A 23,205-nucleotide genomic window follows, 5' to 3' on the forward strand; every position below is an offset into this window, starting at 1 on the left:
CGGTCTGCGGGCCGATAGGATTAATCTTCTATCTAAACCACTTTACAGGAGATGTAACTAAATGTGGACAGAGCCCCGAGGTCCTGTAGTTTAGTGTAGTGAGCTGAAACGACTTTAAACAGTGCCACCTAACGGTCGAATGATAAACTGCCACGAGACTATGTAAAGGATTAAGAAACTGCAGTTATTTCACGATGCACTTTTATGTGACCGAATACAATTTAAAGTAGAAGAAAGCACATTAACAATTTAAATTCATCACAGAAATATATATTTTATATGAATGTTCACAGAAGAACGATATTTTTGCTAATTGTGAAGCTGAAAATAAACGTTTTAATAGTTGTTTTTGACGTTATTCAAGTGCGGGACGTTTTCTGTAATCTTATTCCAAAACGTATTAATGAAATTTCCATCACATACTATCAGACAGTGATGTGGCTGAGAGATTTGGCTCATTTGGTGGTTTAGGAAAATTATAAATTTAGGAGAATGAACGCGTGCTTTGTGTGTGTGTGCGTGCGTGCGTGTTGCGCGCGTGCGTGCGTGTGCGTGACATGATCGTTTTTCTCTGAATAATGCACGCTGAGGTATCGCTTCAGTCCACGCTGAGATTTTGCCCCGCCCCTTCAAGAGGCGCGCTGCCAATAGCAGATGACAACATCCGGTTTTAAGTGTCTGAGAGGGAAGTTCGGAAAGATTTGTACAGCTTCCTATGCCGCGAAAATCTCATAACCGATTTGAATGTTGTTTTATACAGTTATCTTAAACCGTTAGGAAAGTATGACAACATGTGTATGTCAGTTGTTAGTCTGAGCTAAATAAGGACGTCGCGAGAGTGAGCTGTTGTCAAAGCGAACAGTAACAGTAACGTTAGAAGACAGTCCTCACCTAACTGGGTCGACGGGCTCCAGTCTGCGGATTTCACAGGTAACCTTAATGTCTGACTTTTGTTTGTTCATTTACATGAAAGAAAAGCATTTGGCCAGACTGAGTGTGCCTTTATCTATGACTGTCAGAAGTAGAATGAGAGTTTACGGATCATGCTGTGACATTACTCATGAATATTAATTAGATTACGTGATACGCTAGGAATGTCACAATGGAACGTCTGCCTAATTAATATTCATGACATTACTCCTTACTGTATTTTTTCTTGAAAGAGAAACCTGAATGAATATTTTAGACTGAAGTAAAATAGTTATGCTAAGAGAGAGAAAAAACATATTTACTCATACAGAATTAATTTTAGTTTAATGATAAATCATAGTGGATAAATCATAGTAAGTGGTTCTTAAATGGCCTTTATATATTTTTGCTACCTACTGCTGTTTTGATGATAATTATATTGGTTTACCATTGTTTCCACTCTTTATCTTAAACAATTTATTTTATCGTACATTTTATTTAAATTTATATGTGCATAATAATTGATTACACTCAAATATATATCATAATATGACTAGTTTTCATCACAGCTTACTCATAGAATAAGATCAAATGCTACGTTTTTTTAAATAAAATTCAAAGAATGGACATAATGAACAGTATCAGGTCTCTGAAAGAGTAGACACAGCGTAGAATCACTGATAAATCCATTCATGATTATCATTAAAGATGAAATCTGTATCTGTACAAAATTTATTATTAGGCCTTTTCAGATGACTTTAACTCCAGGATGATGACAGATTGTTGAGTGTAATAATGTGTTTGCCCTCCAGCTGAGAGTGTCAGAACCATTAACACCATGGTAAATGAAGCTTCACTCAGACACCAGCTGTCTGAACAGACAATTTTTGCTTTAAACCAGCCAACCAAACCAAATCGAGCAATTGAAAGGCCAACCTGTTTGACTCTGCTCTCGAATGTTGCTTGTCAAGAGCCTAATTATACATTTGTAGTCACTTTTTTACTACAGTTTTTTTTTTCCTATTTGGCACGCGCTCAGGACATTAGTATGTGTTGGTACGCGTCAATGTTGACACTCTCCAGCGCATAACATAGCCCAAATAATTTGACACTTGCACAAATTCAGCTAGCGCTAGTATTCCGTGTTGGAAATTACACCCATCTTGGCCGTGGCAGTTTATTGGCCAGGCGGCTGTGTCCCCCGGAGGACTGGTGAAAGCTGTGCAGGGATGACAAGTCAACAAGGAGCGTTTGTTCATGGTTCGGTTTGATGGAAAAAAAAGGAAAGAAAGGCTAATTATATATTTACATTGTCTCACCCAAGGGATTTTTCCAGCAGGGGTGATGGCAAGACATTAAACGACTGCACTGTTACGAGCAGATCATAAAAACACTCCCTTGTTGTGTCTTTCACAGACCTGTCATTAAGACTAAGAACAACAATTACCCACAAACTCCTGCTCCCGCACACACAAGCAGTTTGAGCGCCTTTTCTACTCTGTTACGCTGTGGTCGCGGTGTGAGAACCTCGCCTCCCAGCAGGATGCAGATGAGGATATGTCTCCATTGATGCTTTTAGCCTTGTTCCGTTTTGTTTATTTGTCAAAAATACTTCAATGCTGAGTTTAGAGTGTTCTGGAAGTTTAAAATGAGTCCACGAAGACTTTATTGCACTACCCAGTGCCGCTTTTATCTTCTTCTTTTTTTTTTTTTTTTTCTTTTTCAAACTGGCCGGCTCATGAAATACAGGCTGATGACAAATTAAGAGCCCTCAATTGGGTAACACATTTTCAACTCCCCATTTCCTGATTACATCCCCTGTCATTTCAGACTTTGTACAAAGGACATCATTATTACAGTCTTAACTCTCCTGCTCTTTCACGAATGAGAAACACACTTTTGAAGAAATGATGCAAAGTGCACATGTAGATCTGCTGGCCTTGAACGGGATAGTTCACTCCCAGAAAGCCTTTTTACCTACATGGTTTCTTTTATTTCTGTGTGTTCTCACAGACTTGAGAAAATGGAGGCTGTATCTGAGACAGATGTGCAGTTTTGGATGGCCAAAGCCGTGAGCTGGGGGGAAGCTATGTCATGTTCTGCTCTTCTGGACACAAGCAGACACCTTGGCTCTCTGAGGAGCTTTCTCCAGCAAGTTCTGCAGGGCTTGCAACAAATGGTATGAAAATCCTGCTTTATACTTCAAGCTGTACTTTTTGTCTGGAGTTTTGTGAAACATTTTACAAACAGTTGATCCCTACAGCTATTTTGTTTGATGTTAACATCCAATAAATAATTGTTAAGCTAATGCTAACAATATTATTAATTCTTCACCAGAAAATATGTTCACGTTTTCTACAGAGCAGGTACGGACAGGATGGTACCGATAATAACCAACAAATGGTCATTTTATAGTGACTGACTGATTAGTGAGTTCAACTGTGTTAAGATTTAAAATTATGTATAAATTCATAAATCTTTTATAAATTAAATTACATTTTAGTTTTGCTTGTCTTTTTGTCTTTTTCTCTGAACATATAATATTAATTTAAATAATTTTATATTTACATTTATTTAGTTAAATTTAGATATTTTAATGTGTTAATGTGATTTATATTTTTGTCCATCCATATTGTTGAGCCCTGTAATAATTATTATTTATACATGAATTAAGAGATACAACTCTTTGGAGAGCGTTTTAGCATACAGACAGCATGCTGTGGTTCAACATACTAAAAGTCTCACAGTAACTGAAAACGATGTGAGAAAATGTGTAGTTTTGCACATCTCTACTGCAGAGTTCATAAAATCGCATTTAAAATTGAGGTCATAGTGCTTTAACTAACTCTTTTAGCACCCCTAACAGAAGCCGCTCTGTGCGGATGAAGGCAGGACATTGGCACAGCCGTGGTGATGATTTAGTGGGCTAATAGCCACCCAGGGACTGCCAGCGTTAACCTAATGTATCCCTGCATCAAGTGTTGCAAATTTGGACGAGGTAGCATGGGTTGGGACGAATCTGTGAAGGACCAGTGTTAAGAAAAATTCTGCCTCCCGCTGACTCTCTTCACCTTGAAAGAAGCTCTTTATTCATCTAGCGGCTGCTTTTTAAACCAGCAGATCTCCCGTTGGCCCTGCACACCATGCCACTTGGTGCCTGGCGTGTTGGAAAAGAAAACAATATTTTGCAAACTTTTTTTATTTCGAGTTACAATGGCCCCCTCAGCCAAAATGCAATCACGTCTTCCGTTTCCATCACATTCGACATGCGTCAGCCCCTCTGACAGCATTCAGCAACGTGATCAAGATTTCTTAATTGGCCCTAAACCCTTATTCCCGGCAGAGCCTCGTAAAAAGGCCCAAATGAAGCGGATCTGAACAGCAGCACTTGGATGAGTTAAGGACGTGGCTCGCGCCTGGGGATGAAAAAATGTCTCATTTATATCAGTTTCCTCATTTGCATTCCATCCGAACCGGTTTTCCCACTCCCTGCTTGGGACTGCTGGAAAGGGGAGGTTTCACGGTCCCGTAAACGGTTTTCTTCCTAAGCCTGGCGCAGTTGGGTGCCCGCTGGCGACGCGCCCGTGCTCAAGGGGAGGCTGAGAGATGCATGTGTGTGTGAACACATTCAGTATTTGCAGATTTGTGAATATGTACATAAGACTTTTTGCCCTTTAACTCCCATGAGAAGACATCTCTGGGATGGTAGGTGCAATGACATATCTGTTCGCACCTCTGTCTTGGAACTGGACTTTGTCATGACATCCACGAGAGTCACATATGAATGAACTCGTCAAACCGTTTTTACAAAGTCCACACTAGGGGAGCATAATTAGTTGATATTGCATAGCAAAATGATCTAAAGGCTACAATTTAATGTTAAGTTATATTGAAAAATGATTTTTTTTTTTTTTTTTTTTTTTGTAAGCTATAATTCTAAAATGTAATGGAAATCTAAATTATAAAATGTAACTTTAATTGAAATGTTTAAACTGGCGTCTGTGGACCACAGATGGCTTCAGAAGTTTTCTAGAGAGTCTGCAAAAAATTATGCAGATGATGAATTTTTATGGTTGTCAAAGCTGTAAAACTGCTTTTGGAGCAGTTTTAGGTTTGAAAAGCATTAAATAACTTTCAGGTTCATATATCTAACATTTTAAAGTATGAATAAAAATTAATTCAATCATTTTCTAGATAATATATTGATAATTTGGTTTGGCTGCAGTACAATAACAATATAAAAGCTAATTATTTAGCAGTAAAAACATGTTTTTTAAATGTGAAAATGTAGCTGCGTTTGCATTTTAGAAAAGGCATTTATCAAGTTTGGGGGTTCCTGACGTCAAAAAAAAAAAAGCATAAGACGTTATGATTACAAATTTGAGGTCTAGAGCTACATATAATTAGTTTAGTGTGTGCTATGTATTCGTATTAATTATTTCTTTGGCTGCCACATGGTCTTTTTCCTTTTGTGAGACTTGACGTGTTAAAGTTCCACAGGAATGGTGTCATTCACTTCATGCGTGCACTGAAATCGTTTAGCGTCCAATAATGTATGTGCCTCTGGAATGTAAAAAGGCTTAGATCCTTTGTATAGCTTCCAGTTTACAGTAAATTGGCAGGGCACATCTTGAACTGATGCGAAAAGCTGTGATCCTCAACATGCCTTTGCATTAGCGCGCTGGTTTTCATTAATTACGTAACTGACTTTAAAGAAGTGATCAGTGACTCTCTCCGTCTGTCTGCATGGGAATAGTTTTATAAAATGCCTTCAAAAGGTTTTTTTTTTTCTGGCTCAAATAGTTATTTGGGAAACAATGATTGATTTTTTTTTTATTGATTTTTTTTTATATATATTAGCTAATTGTTCATACTTGTGATGTCAGATAACTAGGCTAGTGGCATGCATTTATTCTATTACTTAAACTGTCAGTATTACTTTAGAAAAAAAGGACTTGATCTACTGTTGACATTCTGATGGAGAAAATGCTAAACAATATAGTTCTGACATGAGAACATTTGTTCCTGCTGAGTTCCTCTAGTCAACTTTTGCCATGATGTTCCAAAAACAATCCAAACACATCTTTTTAAAAGGAAGCATCTATTTCAGTGGTATACTGTACATGAAATGTGTGTGCGAGGATAAAAGCACCCTGGTGTAGGTAGGTCTTTATCAGTCCAGTTCTTATGTGGTCATCAGGGAAGGAATATTGCAGAGGAAATGAAAAGGGTCCTAGGATGTACCCTTGTGGAATGCCAGACAGTATTTCCAATTTAATCACTGGAAAAATTCTCTTCTCTTTCTTGCTTAGCTCTCACCGTCAGGTGTGGTTCATATCCAGCCACCTGACTTTTTTTTGTTGTTGCTGCGTGATTTATATCCATGGTGTTGCAGCATCACAACACCATCAGATGAATTCAGATTCGGTAACAAAAAGTTGCTTGAATTTACAAAATGCTAAAAATGGGTGTGTTATTAACAATCTATAAGATGAGATCTATATATTTGGAAAAGTGATGTGTTAAAATAAAAACTAAGGGTGTGTCCTCCTATACATTGCACTTTAGCAAGTGAACTTGTAGCACTTTAAAATAAAAAAAAAAGACCCAAAAAATGTTGCACTGCAATATTCACTTGTATTACTTGGTCTGCACTGTGAAACTATTAATTTTTAGTCCAACTGCAGTTTATTTTTTTCCTAACGCAGATGCTGTTTTTTGCTATTAATGTCTCAGGTATGTGTGTTTACTGTATAACAGGGCTCCACTAGTGAGGCCATGAAGACATTTCCTTTTGTGGGCCAGTTCCTGGGAAGACTTTGTTGGAACCCATGTGTTATTGCGGATGGTAAATTTACGACTCTTCTACACTCAGGGGTGTGTTTCCCATTTGAGACCAAGAAATGTGTCTGCATGGGTTGGGTATTTACACTAATTTTCCAATGAACCCTGTAGCGGCCTGCTGGGCATTTGTTCTGTTATTTGGCTTGCTTTCGCTACCTCTCTTTCTCTCTGTCTGATCAACACTTCATTTCATTGAAATGACCTGTTCTTCACATGCAGCATTAAAAATGGTTCTAAAAAGTTGTGCTTTATTGCAAAAGTTATTCTGTACATTTTACCTCATCGTATACCCCATTATATTGGGGTCCAAAAGTCTGAGACTCTGTTAATTTACTACAATTTTATAGTTAAAAATGATATTAGAAATGATTTGATTTAAAATACAGATTTGTCAGAAGTTACGTTATCTGTTTAACAATTTGAGTAAAAAGTAAATTCACTAGAAGCAAGCAAAGCTGCCGTTTTGTTTAAGATCATATACTATGTCACAAATATGACAATATTGATTTTTATTTTTTGTTTTACGTCATATGGTTTCTTTGTTTTACAGTTGTTTGAAGATCTAAAACATTTGTCTCAAACTTTTAAAATAGACTTTGAATGACACTGTAATGTCAGTTTAGCCTAGTTTCCGCCGGATTATAAATGCATGCTTACTTGCCTTGTACTTTCTGTCACATATGAACAATGTTGACATTTTCCCATTTTATAAATGCCATTTTGTCCTGTGGTCTTGTTTATGTATGCTCAGAGAGGAGCCAGAGACTCCTGCTGCGGTGTTTGAGCTGTCTGTACAGCGCTGAGCCACTGAATGCTGTTGAACGAAAAGCCAACATGTGGATCAAGGTAAAGAAATAACATTTTGCCTCTTTACTAACCCTCACGTTTATTGAATACATAAACAGATTGTTAAAGCACTATTACAAATTGATATCCTGGCAAACACAATTAAAATAGAAATATAGTGGTTGTTTAATTTAAAGTGTGATATAAAGGGAAATAATTTATGTATTTAAATGGACATTAACATTACAATGAAGAGTCTTAAAACATATGCTTTAAATTTTCTGAGCCCCCTTTGTGTTTGCAATTTACCCAATAAACGTCATACTCTTCCAGACCCCTCTCAAACTGTCAGGAGTGTTTCAGAAATTCCCAATGTACATTTTTATATTTAAGGAGATGCAATCAGCGTTGGGAGATGAAAGGTGATGAAAAAAGAACTAAAATAATTGTACACTCTCAACTTTTTACAGAGTTCACACAGATGGTTTACCATAAGCAATACAGAACCTCTCGCATTACTGCCAGATTCAAACGTGTGTGTATTCGTTTGATTATTTTTTTCATCTAATAAAACATAGCGCTAATTAAAGCAGGGCTTTTAAAGTAAACTTTTAATTTGCCAGATGTTTTTTGACCTATACGAAAGGAAGTGGAGTCAGAGGGAGGTGTGGGTTCTCTGTCAGGGGTTCAGTCACGGTGTTTAATCTTACATTATTTATTTGCTTAGCTAACAATCTCTAGTGCAGCAGCGGTGTTTGTCCGTATGGTTTGTTGAGGAAAGATAGCGAAGGAAAAACTGAGATTTGGACTTGATTTGTGCAATAACATTACAGATTATAGGCACATGTGTATTTACATGATCTATGAAACATGGGAAGAGGAAGACGATCCAAAAGACTCTGACCTGTAGAAGGTTCATAAGCTTGCTGTTTTTTGTTTTCTACATTTGGTAGACTGGCAAGTCTACTCCTGCTGATTTGTAGAACCATGGCACCATTCCTCAGGGTTGGAAGTGTGTTCTGATTTGTTCCCTCTTGATGTAACCTAATTACTGTCCAATGTCTTCTGTCATTTTCTTGTTGTGTTTTGGCAAATTGATTTGGTTTGTGTTAATTTCCCCAGGGCCTTTCTTCTTCTCCCAGCCTGACGTCTTGCTTCTCCCAGAAAGCTGATCTCTTATTTTTCCATTCTTGTGTTTGTTGCGGTTCTAATGGACTGTGCATTTTTCGGTTTTTCCCATCCTTGTTTGTTTCGAGCGCTGTTTACTGTCAATGTCAACATGTAAAGACTCACCCATCTGAGAAAGCCTTCATGTCGATCAGCATGGGTTACATTGCGAGGTTCATCTGGGATGATTCCAGCTGATCCCCCAGAGCCTCAACGGCCGTGATGGCCTGTGTTCCTTTAGTTACTCGACATGAATAAACAAACGGACCTGTCATTCACAAAGCCAACTTAGTTGTGGTGTTCTTGTGGGTGGTGGAGCCCAGAAGATGAGATGAAGAAGGATGACGATGCTTCTGCAGGGACACAGAGAGACTTTTTTGTCTGTTATTAAAAGGCCCGTTGCCCATTCTTCTGTGATCCTTTGCTCTGCAGCGCCAGCTTGACTCTCTCTCTCTCCACATCAGAGAGACCAGACCATGCCTGATGGCCCCTCTGCTCATTCAGGGCTCCTGGGGGTCTGGAAGCAGTCCTCTGAGAGACTTGTGTGGTCTTTAAGAATTAAACATTTACCTCTGCAGACGCATTTGAGAACTGTTTTAGGCTGATCAGAATTACCCTATCTTCAATATTTCTGTCACTTTATCGTTTGATAGAGGCGTCTTTTCTTGATGCCTCTAACCAGGATTAAGTGACACAAAATGTCGCTCTCATCTGACATGAATAATAATAAAACTGGTTACATTTAAAACCTATCCTTAAATTAATTCATACTGTACATCAAATTCACTCATACTGTACATCATTATAGGAAATTCCTAAAAACATATAATCTGACAGCTACCAACATTAACATTGGACTCAATTTATTTCAGTTACTCTTAAAAAAAACCAAACTGCTAAATCAGCCATATGGCTGGTCTTAGCTGGTTTAAGATGGACGTAACCAGATAAGGAAGTGTCCAAAATGCCTCTAAAACGAGTCTACTGACCAGTTATCACGACCAGACTGGATTGCCAAATTTAGGCTGGTTTTAGCTTGGGTCTTTTTCAACTCATGACTGCTCAAAAACAGTCCAAAGTTATGAAACTAACATATTCATTTTATAACAAAACAACATCAATGTTACTGTGGCATGTTTTCAAACAAAATATGTTATTTTACTTGTATAAACTTTTGGCTTTCAGTTGAAATAGATGATTCATTTTTCATGCTGCAGTCAGTGGTTCATCAGAAGGCACATTCACATGCATATTCATGTTTATCAACAAAATTTTATTCCAGATGTGTGTGGGTGTGTGAGGAGGCTAAATATATTTTACTGAAGTATTTAGAGACACATCAAACTCATAGATAAAAAAAAAAAGAAAAAAAGAAAAAAAGAATGGATCAAAAGTTTGCTCCCATACTAAAAGCTTTTTTAGAAATTCTGTTTCTTTTTCTAGAATACAATTGGTCAAAATGGTTTATGTAGCATATCTGTGAGGCATGCAAATATAACATTTTTTAGTATTAATAGTTTAATAATGTTTGTAGTTTGCTTGCTTGTTTAAAGATCTTAGAGCTACAAGAGTCAAGTGATGCTTGTGCTGTTTTTTTAGTTTTGTGCATATTGTAAGTTGTTTTGATTTAGCTTGGGCATCCATATGGTTTAGTATGGTCTAAATTACCACTTTGAAGAACACTTTGAAAAAAAAAAAAAAAAAAAAAAAAAAAAATCATCATGGCAGATGCCATGTTCTCCACCTCAAGGTAGAGAAAAAAACACGAGAATGTGAAAAGGCTGTGTTCCATTGGCCTGCGCTGTAGCCGCAGCCCAGCTTAGAGTTAAGTGTGATCTGCAGTGTGTTTTTGCTGTTCAGATGGTAGTAATTGAGCCTCTTTGGGTCTGTGGAGGACATCTTAGCATACTGTAAACCTAAAGAAACCACATGGCCCCTCCGCAAGCAGACATGCTTTCTGTCAAGGCTTAAACCTTGTGCTTTCATAAACAGACAAGCCTTGCCACCCGTTTCCATTGTCTTTTTCCTTTCTTTCTTCTTCATGTTGCACGCCAATAATATGATTTTTATGATGAGCAAATAGTTGTCCAATCACATACAAAGCAAAATAATTTAGTTATTGATGTTTATTGGCGTGTGATTAAATTTAGCCATAAAAAGAGGATGTTGTGTTTTAAAAGCTGTTGTCAACATCGTTTTAAATGTTTTGTATCTGTCCTGGACAGAATATGTTGTGTCATCTGATCTCGGAGGAGGAGGGAAGTGTAGCTTATGCTACAGTAAAACATGCTGGATCAACCCCGAAGCGATATCACTCGGAGGCTCTTCAGAAGGTTTGGAAATCACTTTTCAGAACCTTGATATTAAAGTTAATAATAAAATGGTTAGTGTAATAGAAAAGCTGGATAGTATAGCTTAACGATTTTTTTTTTTTTTTTTTTTTTCTATTTTAGCATCCATCACAAAAACTTTTGTTTGAACTAAACGGGCTAAGCATATTGCAAGAATTAAAATGCTGCGAGAAGTGTAGTTTTAAACAAATTGAACACCAAGAAGTGATGATACAAACAAATTGTACAATAGACTCATTTAAACATTCTGAAGTCATGAAATGTCATGAAAAGATCCTATTTTTGCTTCTGAAGTTTGAAGGGTTTGTAAAACTTCTAGTGGTAGTCAAATAAAAATGTTTTGCCATGTAATTTTACATCACCAACAAAATCATGCTTTGTGATTATTAGATGCACAAAATGTTATTTCCACTCTCATTTAAATGAGACGTTATAATCAGAAATACAAACTTTTAAATTTTTAAACTATTATGAATTTCTGACCTGTTGTGTCCTGCTGTCACTTTCAGATTGTGTCAATGATGACAGAGGATGTCAATAAAAGCTGTGACGGCTTGCCAAACACGTCAGCCAGGTAATACAAACTTAATATCAGTCTAGACATATATACATTTATTTGAGTCTTACACCTAAAAAAAAAAAAACTTTTTTAGTTAGTATTATACAGCACTATTCAATTGTAAAAGATATAATCCACACTTATTTATTTTTTCATTGTTTGTTTGTTTTGTAGGTGTACAAATAGCAATATTTATGCCATGTCAACAGCATGCGCTGCGTTGGTCACATGTCCTCACATGTCTCCTCTTATTGGAGCTCTGTTGAAGCATTCCATATTATGTGGCTTTTCCTGTCTGAATCAAGAGTTCATTAAGGAAGTCGGTGAGGCCTTGATCAGGTGAGTGTCATTACAGTGCAGCACTGTCTCTCGTCCAGTATTACCAGAATTCAATTACAGCACACAGATTATGTTTATGTGTTTTCTGTCCGTCTCTCCCACGCAGTAAGAGGCTGGTGCTGGAGGATGAGGCCGTGGTGAACCTGTGGTGTTATAGTCCCACCTGTCTGGAGGGGGCAGCAGTGAGCTTACTGGAATCTGTGCTGTCTGAAACAATGACACAGAGTCTGGACAAACATGTCAATGACTCATTCCTGGTGAGCTTGATTTCCTCTGTATTAACACGTTTCTTTTGTTGATCCCAAAAGATTGAGTATTATTTAAAATGTAAACCTGAAAGTAAACAAATGCGTATTCAAATCCCTTTTCGATCAGTAATATATTTCACACGGAAAAACTATTTGTTCTAAAAAAGCAAAACTAAAACGCTTTCACTAGTGATCTCATACTTTTGATCCCACATAATTGCGTATTGTCAAAAATATTAATAGCCATAGCTCAATATAAATATATCAGCACCTTACGGCAACAGACCATCATCATGTTTATTAGCAACAGTTCACACTGTTATGTTTAATGGCAACTAGTACCGCATGTCATAATATTTGCTTCGGTTGCTAATTAATTTGGTGCTGCTGTGTTGACAGTAAAACTATGCTAGTAAAGAAGGAATTTGATGGTCTGTTGTTCGTATGGTACACAGCGCTTGGAGATTAACGGCGTTGCATGATACGCTGGCCTCTTTTTGAGAACAGACACAAATAGCGTGATGTGAAGCAGGCCTGCGGCCCATACACATCTTTATGAGGCTGCCTCAAACCTACATGAAGAAAGTTAAAATGACTCAAATCAAGACCTCATTTACCTGTCCGTCTAAGGACGTCAAACAGCCGTCTCGTAGCATATGTTTGAGGCTCGTTTTGATCTGTTTAGCGTCTCATTCTGAGCAGTACAGACAGGTAAAATGAGGCCCGAATGCAGCTGCGCTCGACTCCTATTTGTTTGCGCTTGAGAGCAGATTGAACTCTGCGGCGTGTTTACGTTGCAGGAACAAGTTGTTTAAACCGCAATCAAAAAGGGGAAACCAGAAATTAGTTTCACATTTCTGTTTTCATCCACCTTCCTCAAAGCTAAGATCCAATAACAATAAACAGCATCTTCCAGCATCCCTCTGCCAGAAAGAGGATGTTTTTGCCATGCTGTAATTGACCCTCCCTGAAGTGTTAGGAGAAGGTATGGATGAGTGTTCGGAAAACCCATCTGTTTTCACTAGGGAGAGAAAACTACAGCCTTCATAAAAAAATACAAGCAGACAGCCTTTTCTTATGCCTCTGCATATGTCACGTCATCTCTTATTTGAGGTTTTTTTTTTTTTTTTTATTGATCATTTCTTTATCCTTGTGTTGTTCCTAATTTTTTTTTTTTTTTTTTTTTACACCGTTATTTAACAAGAATATCATGGCCAGTCGTTTCCCTATAATAAAACTCAATGTTAAAACTTAATGTTGTATAAGTAGGCCAAACTGCTTCTACTCCAAAATAAGCTTGTGTGATAAGCTAAAGTTTTTAGATTTAAAATTAGCTCTTAGATTATCTTTGTAGCTCTTGACAGCTTCAGTGCCCTTTCACTTTTATTATATGGAAAATATAAGCTTATAAGTTATTAAAATAATTTTTTTTGTCACAATAAAGAAAAAAAATCCTACAGTTTTTAGAAACAACATGAGGGTAATGCGAAACAAGAAGGCACCTGTGAACTGGAGAGAAACTGAAATCAACCGTGCTACCATTTAAACATTAATAATACAGTAAAAGCAGGAATATTGTGAAACATTACAATTAACTAAGAAAATACCTCTTTTTCTACTTTATTGAATTTTAAAATATGATTTGTTAAGGTGATGGTAAAGCTGAGTTTTTTTATACTACCGTCTTCATTGTCACTTGGTCCTTCAGAAAGCATTCGAATATGCTTATTTGGCATTCAAGAAATTTATTATTATCGTTTTGTGTTTCTTGAAACTGATACATTTGTTTCCGGATTCTTTGACGACTTGAAATTTCAAAAGAATAGCATTTATTTGAAATTAGAAATCTTTTGTAACATTATGAATATCTTAACTGTCAGACATTATCAATGTAACGTCCTTGCTTAATAAAAGTATTAATTTCTTAAACTTTTGAATGGTATTGTAGAATGAATCGGTTATTTATGAAGATCAGGCAAAGAGCATTAGAATTTCAGCATTAGGTGCATTTGAATCTTTGTGCGCAAAATTGCTTGTGATTGCAGTTGCAGTCATTCTCGTTCTCTGGTTTATGATATTGGCTGTGAGCTCTGTATCCTATGATCCCTCTCTCTCTCTCTCTCCTTTTTTCATCGCTCTGTCTTCTGTTTCTGAGACAGGATCATACCATCTAATGTTTGTTGCTGAAATGCGTCTCTTTTTATTGGAGCAGCAAATTGGCGGCTTTTGGCAAGCGTTGAATAGCCGAGGTTACGGGAATATCTGAGATGCTTTGGGGTTTGGGGGCTTCGGAGGGGGTGGTGCGTGAGGATCGTGTGTGTGTTTGTGTGTGCGTGCGGAGGGGAGATGAGGGTGCCTGTGGGCTGGGTGGGGCAGACGTTTTAATGGTCCCAAATGAAGGAGAGAATAATGAGACTTCTCCCTGTGGCCTACACACACACACACACACACACACACACACAAACATACACACAAACACATGCACAAAGAAAGACAAAAGCTCTTAGGATCAAAGACCGCAAGGGCACATGTGGGCTTTCTGGAGCACTGATGTTTTGGGTCTGGATGAAATGTTTTTATGACATTCTTTGCCCATATGAACTATGGGTATATTAATTAAACCTGTTCTATTAAAATATGAGCATGTAAGTTTACGTGCTGCACCAGACATGCATGTACAGCTGCTTGGATGTAATTTTTTACTCTCTTTCACGTGAATTTAAAACAGATGATATTCCTGTATAATAAAGCAATGTGCATTTTGTTGTTAAGAAACTTGGCTGTTAAACTTGCAGCACTGAATTATGGGAGAGGTCTCTGAGATGGCAACAGGTTATTATTATTATTACAGCATTGCCCTCTAGTGGTTGAGAAAGGAGATGACAAAATGTATTGTTTCTAATGCTTTACAATATTCTACCCCCACCAGCCTCAAGCTTCAGCCAAGCACTGTCACATCTTCCTCACAATCAATGAAATTTACAGGTGAGTATTGTTTTTTGTGTGCATTTTATTTCTATTAGTTAGACCTAGTAGAAATATCTACACCATAAAACTTAATAGAAAGTGCCTTAGACTCTTTGAAATTATTCTCATTAAATCAGCTAGTAAAAAAAGGTACAAACAAAACTATAATATAATATTATGTAGTATAATATATTAATGCCTTTTTTTTTAATTGGCACAACCGTATTTATTCCAACTGAAATTTTATAATAATTGCTGACTTATTAATTGTTGAATTATTTCGATTTAGAAGTAGAATTGTTAAATAAGGCTGTTTTACCTAGACCACAGCAAATTCATTTCAGAAATGGTGTGTGTGTGTGTGTGTGTGTGTGTGTGTGTGTGTGTGTGTGTGTGTGTAGGAATGTGCTGACAGAGATTGATGAGAACCTGGCCGTGAGAGCCCTTGTACAGGTTTTTACTGTCTGCTTCCTCCAGAGACTGGCTGGACAAAAACCCCAGGTACAAACTGACTTCATGAAGGTGAATGTGTAATTTCTCTGGCAATAGCAGCACCAAACCGAATCGCAAAAATAACGATTGTTTCCAAAAATATGGAGTCCCACCAAGGCCAAAAACAAGACAAAGAAATAGTAATGCGAACTTTCGTATTATTGGCAGTTTTGTTTGGTGTCACTAGTGGCTGTCAAGTGACACAAAAAGGGTATTTCATATTTGGAGTTGTCGTAATATCTGTGTGTAAATATGATTTGTAGGATCGTTTACCACTCAGAGCCTTCTTCCCACGTGTGATGCCCAGTTTACTTGCTCCTTTACTGACAGCACCATCAGGTACAGCACCTCTTACTATCTCTGTGAAATTTAGACCTTTGCTTAAATAAAGAACATATTTTATGAAGGTCTTCTGATGATATGATGCCTCAGCAGTTTATAGCATATATATTTGTAGAGGAGAGTGAGAACAAAAAAAAAATAATAATAAACATAGTACAGAATTACACAGAAGTCATGTAGAAAGCTATCTTTAAATCTTTTAAATTTAGATCTTTAACCTTACAAAATCTTGGACATAAATTAATTTAAATTATTTGCATTTTAAACATGGTCATATGAGAGAAATTGTACATATTTTCTAGTAAAAGGGAGACAGTGTAGTCTAATTATATCAGATCACTAGCAAACAACAATACTACTTCAGAATTAATTTGAATTCTTCATCCTAAACCTCCTCCATCTGAAGTCTCCAAAGCCTGGCCTTATCTCCCTCCCACCATCAGAGCAGTCCCAAACAAACAAGCTCCTTCCTCCAGTACCCACCCTGCCGCCTCAGTCCGGTCCTCTGATATCTATCTCTGGCTTACCTCCCAAAGGACCTCAGGCTCTTCAGTGCCTCCTGAACTCCAGAGGATATCCTCACAATGCCACCTATTCTATAACCAGCACAACAGAAGAATAGCTGCAGACCTCAGGTGCCTGCTGCTCCAGGGGCACTTTTTTAGGATTATTTGTTTGCACTGGTTCAATTGTCATTGTACATGAAATGATTGACGTAAAGGGGGACCTTCGTCTCTGAAAGGAGGCTGGTGAATGGCGAAGCTTAGTTATTTATCTTATCAAGCTAAAGATAGGCTATGATTCTTTGACCGTGGCATGTCTTAAAGGCACAGGACAATTTTTTTTCTATGATCAATAGAGTAAATTGGCTCTGTTCAATTTTTTAGAGTCACTTTAAGCTGTTTTCATTTTCGCTCTTAATCTTAATATTGTCAATATCTTACAAATATTTTTTTCCTATGATAATAATAAATGTTTTTAAAGCACCAAATCAGCATATTACAATAATTTCTGAAGAATCATGTAATATTAAAGACTAGAGTCAGTGTTAAAAACATTTCTTACACACATTTTTTGGAAACATTACACATTAAATGATTTTTGACTGTTGCATGACTCAAGTATGGTGGCCCAGTAGTGCACAATACAACCTCACAACAGATATGCAACAAAATTACACAGCACAATTGAACAAGCCACAACACAACAGAAACAAGTTGCAACGCAAAATTAGTCTTGTGCTTTTTGTCGATTTGTTTTTGTAGTGTTGTGCACTGCTGAACCACCATACTTGAGGGATAACCATGATACTAATTCCAAACCATTTTCCTCTGCAGAGCACAAAAAAACTCATTTTGTTTTGTTGTTTTCCCATATAATGATAGTCAGTGGGGTCCATTGTTGTTTTGTTTCGTGTTTGAAAATTGGGGCTAAACATAAATAAAGTTTGAAAAGAAATATGGTGCTAGCACTTTATTGTGCAGTACGTGTACTTCCCCGGTACATACATGGTAAATATCTTGTACCTACAGACAAATGAGTGGTAACACAAGGTACTTACCTTGAAGTGTGACTATACATGGTAACAGATAAGAAACATGCAAGGTAATTAGTTAAGTGAGGGTAAGAACGGTCACTTACAGGTAGTGCATGCCTGTACATGGTAATTAATTAGGGTATAAACATGGGCTAAGGTACTTATTGAGTAATTAATGGTAGACGGTGTATATAGTAAGTACATGTAAGTAAATAGGACTGTAAAATAAAGTACACCATTTTACATAAACATTACCAGTTCTTCAAACGTTATGGACCGTAATTTAGTATTAACACACACATGTAAGTACTGTACTTACTAATGTATATCCATGATAAATATGCGGTAAAGTATCTAATTAGTTACCATGTACCGGCACAACCTGTAAGGGACAGTTGCTACCAATATGGTTATAATTATATGGATGATAGTATGGCAGATGGCAATATTTGTTAAGGTTAGGTTTGGTCAGAAAAAATTTGAAGGGCCAGTTGAAAGCATTTCAGCTTGAGGTTTCTTATCAGTTGCTAAGTTCACCTCAACCACCTGGAAATCAATTTCGAAAGTGTCTGATTTCTACATTTTTCATTTCACCCTCTTTCAGAGGTTCCCAGGGAAGCCTGGCTGGATCATCTGAGCTGGATCAGAAGTTTACTTCAGAGCGTGACGGAGAATGAGGAGGCGGGGGAAGATGTCAGGTGAGATGAGCTTCAAGACACCCTACACTTCATTGCTCTCTTATCATTAGCGGTGCTGTTACTACAGAGATTTCCCACACAGTAATCCTGTATGTTTCTAGCTCACTCAGGCTTAACACAGGTGGGTATTTGGACACAGATGACCTGATATTCAGTGATAGGTTTTCAGCTGAAGTACATTGTTGCTTTTCACAAATCTTTGACTAGGAAAAGTGTCTGTCCACACCAAGAACTAATTTCACGAATGTCCTGAATAACAAAACGGTTGTAATTCATGAAGCCCTCACTGCTCCGGCTCTCTTTACACTCTCTTCAAAGTCGATTTATAATATATGTGCATATATAATATATGTGCATAAGTTTAAAATATGGTTTTCATTTAGCCAGACATACCATACATTTGTTTTATCCATGGTGCGAATAGACTTACTGACTGCAGTTCCTTTCACATTTGTTTAAATTATTATTACTGGAAATGCTCAGAGAAGGATCAAACCATTTTCACTTGAATAGAGTGGAGAACATCATTTGTTAATTATTAAATGGCATTTTACCAAAACATAATCCAAAACAAAAAATTTGTATCTGTTAATAAGCGATGCATTATCTGTGCATGCTGACTTTTCTGATTATTAACCACTTACATGGCCTGATGCATGCATGTATACCGCGCTAAGAAAATTATTAATAAGAGTGTCGGCTGCAGGTGTCATCAGGATATTAGCAGAGAGTAAACCAGAATTTGTATTCAAGAAGCTTTTTAGTTTGAGCATCTGTCAGTACAAGCTCACTCAGCCTTCCTGTAAATTATTCAGCAAATAATTGCTAGGTTGTTTCTTTGCGTGTTCGGGTGGATGGTGATTTTCCAGGGCGTATCAGGCTGTCTTTGAGGCTTGGTTCCTGCTGGTGCAGTGTGGGTATTGGGTGGACACAGCTGCTGAGCTGCTTGTTCTGGCAGCCCCCGAGAAGGCCGAAGCTCTGCTGTGGCTCCTGACGTTCTTCCACCACCCCACCGACAGGGGGCACCAGAGGTCCCAACAAACCGTAAGAGATCTAATTATGGAGCTGAAGTCAGTCAACCTTACGTCACAAGTTAAAAACGGCAAAGTGAAGCAGACTGGAAAATTACTGATGGCTTCCTCCTCTTTGTTTTAATCACAGGCAGTGGCCAGAGAAGCCTGGACCCATCTAAGGATGCTGTTTCTCACTCGTCCTCCCCCTCCCAGACACCTCGGTGCTGTGAAAGAGCTCCTGTCCTCCTCCCTTTCAGCAAACCTCGTTTTGCATTTGTTTTCAAACTTCACCGTCTTTTCCCACGGACCTGTTAGCATTATCACTGAAATAACTGACAAGGTGAGGTCTTCTCTGATTCAGTTTCAACACATTGTAAAATAACATTCACCTCCTCAAATGCCAAGGGTTTGCTCATGCGAACTCGCTGGCCTATTCAAGACGAGACGAGGGCTGTGTGCAGCCCAATTAAGTTGTCATCAGTGCCTTTATTGACCCTACGCTAGTTCTTGTGGTATGCAGAGAACAACAGAATAAAATAGGCTGCTGGCTGTTTACGACACATTAAAAATCAAAAGCGTTTCAGTCGCTCACACACACACACACACACACACACTGTACAAAAACAGGTTTACACCTAAGAGCTTTAACGCTCCCTTATAGAAAGTTAAGGCTGAAGTTTAATAGTCACCTCAGCTTTGTTTATATACAGGGAAGGTTCTTTTAAAAAAAAGCCATTTATTTCTGACACTGACGAACAGAAACCAAAAAGCATCATAAAAGCAGTGGCTTGTGGCTTGTCCAAGTCTTATGAAGTCATGTGATAGATTTGTGTGAGGATTAGACTGAGATTTAAATCATTATTCACTATTGGTAATCTTTCACCCGAGAAGCTCAGGTGAACGAGTTTGAACTGGTCTAGAGGAATGATGCACTGGTTGAAAGAAGGAAAAAAAAAAAAAAAGTAGAAAGAATGATTCAATGATCTGATCAGTGATTCTAGCAGCTCACTGGAAGGACATTTTCATTTAATAACAGCACTGATACTAGAGAAAAAGTAAAATATTATGATTTGGTAATTGTGAGTTTAAAAAATTGATGAGATTTAAAAACGTCATAATTGCATTTATTGCATTTTTATGATTTACTACAGATTCTTTTTTTTTCTGTGGCAGAAATGGGTTGCATTTGTCCAATGTCTTCAGCCATACGTTTATTAATTCTGCACAGTAATAATTGTAACATTGTCAAATTTTTGCTTTTCACCACAAACTACATTTATATACTACTAGCATCATATCCTCAGGGGTTTGACCTGCACCTAACAAAATTAAAACTTTTTATAGATGTCTCAATCCTATATGAGAATTGTACGAAAAAGATTTGAAATTTCCACCAACCTATTGCATCTTTTAAAAATGCTTCTCTGTGGTCCACTGGAAAAGAACAGGTTTTGCGATATGAGAGTAAATAATGAATATTACTTTTACTACACATTTTATGGGCTCATCTTAATAACTCGGGTGGTACTCAAATGTGTGTGTTTTGTGATGCTGGCAGGTGCTGACTGAGGCTGCTGTGAAGCGCAGGGCACTGTGGATCCTCTCCTCAATACGCTGCAGACTAAACAGTGGCGCTACGCGGGACGACAGGGTTCATTCCAGGCTGAGGACTCTTCAGGACACCCTCCTCCAAACCTGAGAGCCTCACATAAAAAGTCCTAGCTCCGAGCGCTCGCCGAAACTATTTATTAGGACGAGGAATCCTGGCGTGGCTCAGTTACGCACCGAAAAGCTGGGTGGGACGATATGGCATTTATAGAAGTGAAGCCCAGCTGCCGTTTTTAACTTAAAAGCAGTGGGTGTTCTCCCCTTAAAACCAAGAGGGGCCTCCTCACTTGATGTATTGAGCCAAATAAAAGGAACACATGTATTTCTATCTGTGTGTTTGGATGACATCAAACGGGAATGGGAGAAAGTAAATTTCCAGGGATGTGACTGCTGTCAGATGTGCGGTTGTATTTCCTGAGTGTTTGGACTCGGAGACTTTGTTGTTTGACTGCGGAGCTCAGTCTAGCTAACACGCCGTTTGTCTTCGCTCACTGTCCTCCCACACACTCTTCTGACAGGAGAGCATGCCGGAGTCCTTCTCACCACATGAGCGCTCTGTGTGTGTGTGTGTGTGTGTGTGTGTAGTCCCAGCGCAGGGCCTCTTGAATAGTTTAGTCTCTGTGTACTGTACTTTCTAGACTCCATCATCACTAGTGCTTCTCCATGGGTCTCCGTCTCCCTGTAGGGCCATTTCCTCAGAGCGTTTTCCCTATTCATACTGCTCAAGCATGTGTTTATAACTCAAAACTGGGTCATACTCAATTTACGGCCTTGCCGAACTATATAAGAATGTCACTATTGTCTTTCATTTGGATGATGTTATTCACAGAAATGACAATTTGTTAAATTTACTCAACTTCGGGTCTTTTAAGATTTTGTTTAATTGGGGTTTTTTTTGTGAATTTTTGTATCGATTCACTTCCTTGTGAATGGTACTGAATCGGTGCATATTTCTCTTCTGAAACGAGAAATCTGTATCATAGAAAGAGGACTCGCATTTTAGCTAGAAGCAACAGCTTAACTTATCTACTTTTTGCCTGAGGGTAAATTTTCTGTAATTTTTCATTTTTGGGTGACCTGTTGCTTTAAAGCTAGTTTAACTAACTGCTACTAGTGATGTCCACAGTTCCTTAATATCACAATTGTGGTGGGATCACAATTATAAGAAGATGTGATGTGTTAAGTGTTGTAGAAACACTAACAGTGAGGATAAGGTGACATGTTTAGTGTATAAACATGCATCATCGGCACATATTTCTACAACAAACATTTCTTGCTATCTGATTGGGACGCTGGAACTTGACACGGTGGGCACAGGGTGAACGAGTTCAGAAAGCGCTGATGTTGAATTCAGCATGAACGAAAACAAGATGTACCTAGGCGTGAACGTTCAGGTAGCCCAGCCCTTCAACACTTCAGAAAGACACATTTGTGCACGGTATTTGTTTTTATTTTTGACAATACTAAATATGACATTTTAGTCTTTTTGTTCTAGCTTAAATTTGTAATGATTTTAATCATTAATAGTCTCTGTGAGCAGCAGTCAGATAGATCCTGAGTTGAATGTGAAGGTGACTGAAGACCAGAGAGATCCAAAACCTGCAAAAGAGAAGAGCCACAATCAGTACAATTGAAAACCTAATGATTCATGATGATATCAAATAATGCAAGTTGATTATACAACAGAAATGTATGTGAAAAGGTCTTTTAAAAAGTAATAACGGATTCAAAAGAAATAACAAAGTTAAAAAATTTTTGTTTGAAACATAAGTGTCTTTATTTTTGTGAATTCTGAACCCCTTGTTTTTATTTGGGTGATTCTCAATAGTTTATATTAAATGGCCAAAAATGTATTATTATTATTATTATTTTTACATTTTCATAAATCATGTTTTTTATTAAGTTATGTTTTTATAATTAGCAGTTTTAGCAAATGAACTATCCACATTTATTTTTGAGTTTTAAGTTTAGTAATTCGATTTTTATTTCAGCAAAGCAACATTTTTCATTTCCACTGGTAACACTATTAACTAGTTGCTTATCAGCATGCATATCACTAGCATGTTGACTATTTATTAGTATTTAACCACATATTAACGCCTTATTCTGCACAACCATATTTTAGATCTCTTAATCCTACCCCATACCAGAACTTAACAACTATCTTACTAGCTATCAACAGACAACAAATCAAGAGTTTATTAAGGGAACGGTCACAGTAAATAGTTTGTACGTGTTCCCTATTGTGAAGCTTTTCTTAAAAAGCATATTTTATTTCAGACATTTTTTTTTAAATCCATATTTCTTCTTTTTAAACATAGCAACAGTGACGTATGGTTTGGTGT

The 23,205-nt window shown here is 37.5% G+C and overlaps 2 protein-coding genes across 4 annotated transcripts in view; one reads left to right on the forward strand and one right to left on the reverse strand.

The window, feature by feature from the left end:
• Positions 1-675: 675 nt before the first annotated feature.
• On the forward strand, positions 676-22,625 carry fancc (FA complementation group C). 3 transcript variants are annotated; one of them, XM_043247497.1, is made up of 15 exons: positions 676-930; positions 2,923-3,088; positions 6,670-6,757; positions 7,505-7,599; positions 10,932-11,039; positions 11,567-11,631; positions 11,791-11,955; positions 12,062-12,212; positions 15,133-15,188; positions 15,572-15,671; positions 15,926-16,001; positions 18,146-18,239; positions 19,109-19,283; positions 19,401-19,592; positions 20,811-22,625. In XM_043247497.1, the coding sequence occupies exons 2-15, from the start codon at positions 2,933-2,935 to the stop codon at positions 20,949-20,951; spliced, it is 1,662 nt and encodes a 553-aa protein (XP_043103432.1). In that variant the 5' UTR covers positions 676-930; positions 2,923-2,932; the 3' UTR covers positions 20,952-22,625. The 3 variants fall into 3 exon arrangements, with proteins under 3 accessions (XP_043103432.1, XP_043103433.1, XP_043103434.1); XM_043247498.1 differs by having other exon boundaries at positions 19,401-19,473; positions 20,811-20,952; XM_043247499.1 differs by lacking the exons at positions 676-930; positions 2,923-3,088 and having other exon boundaries at positions 6,670-6,786.
• LOC122350784 (aminopeptidase O (putative)) overlaps positions 22,293-23,205 on the reverse strand; it is a 69,644-nt gene continuing 68,731 nt past the window's right edge. The window contains exon 17 of the mRNA XM_043247496.1: positions 22,293-22,459. The gene's annotated coding sequence lies outside the window, so the exon portion shown is untranslated. The remainder of the gene's footprint in view (positions 22,460-23,205) is intronic.

Source organism: Puntigrus tetrazona, chromosome 8 (assembly GCF_018831695.1).
Source record: "Puntigrus tetrazona isolate hp1 chromosome 8, ASM1883169v1, whole genome shotgun sequence".
In the NCBI taxonomy this organism is placed as follows: Eukaryota; Metazoa; Chordata; class Actinopteri; order Cypriniformes; family Cyprinidae; genus Puntigrus; species Puntigrus tetrazona.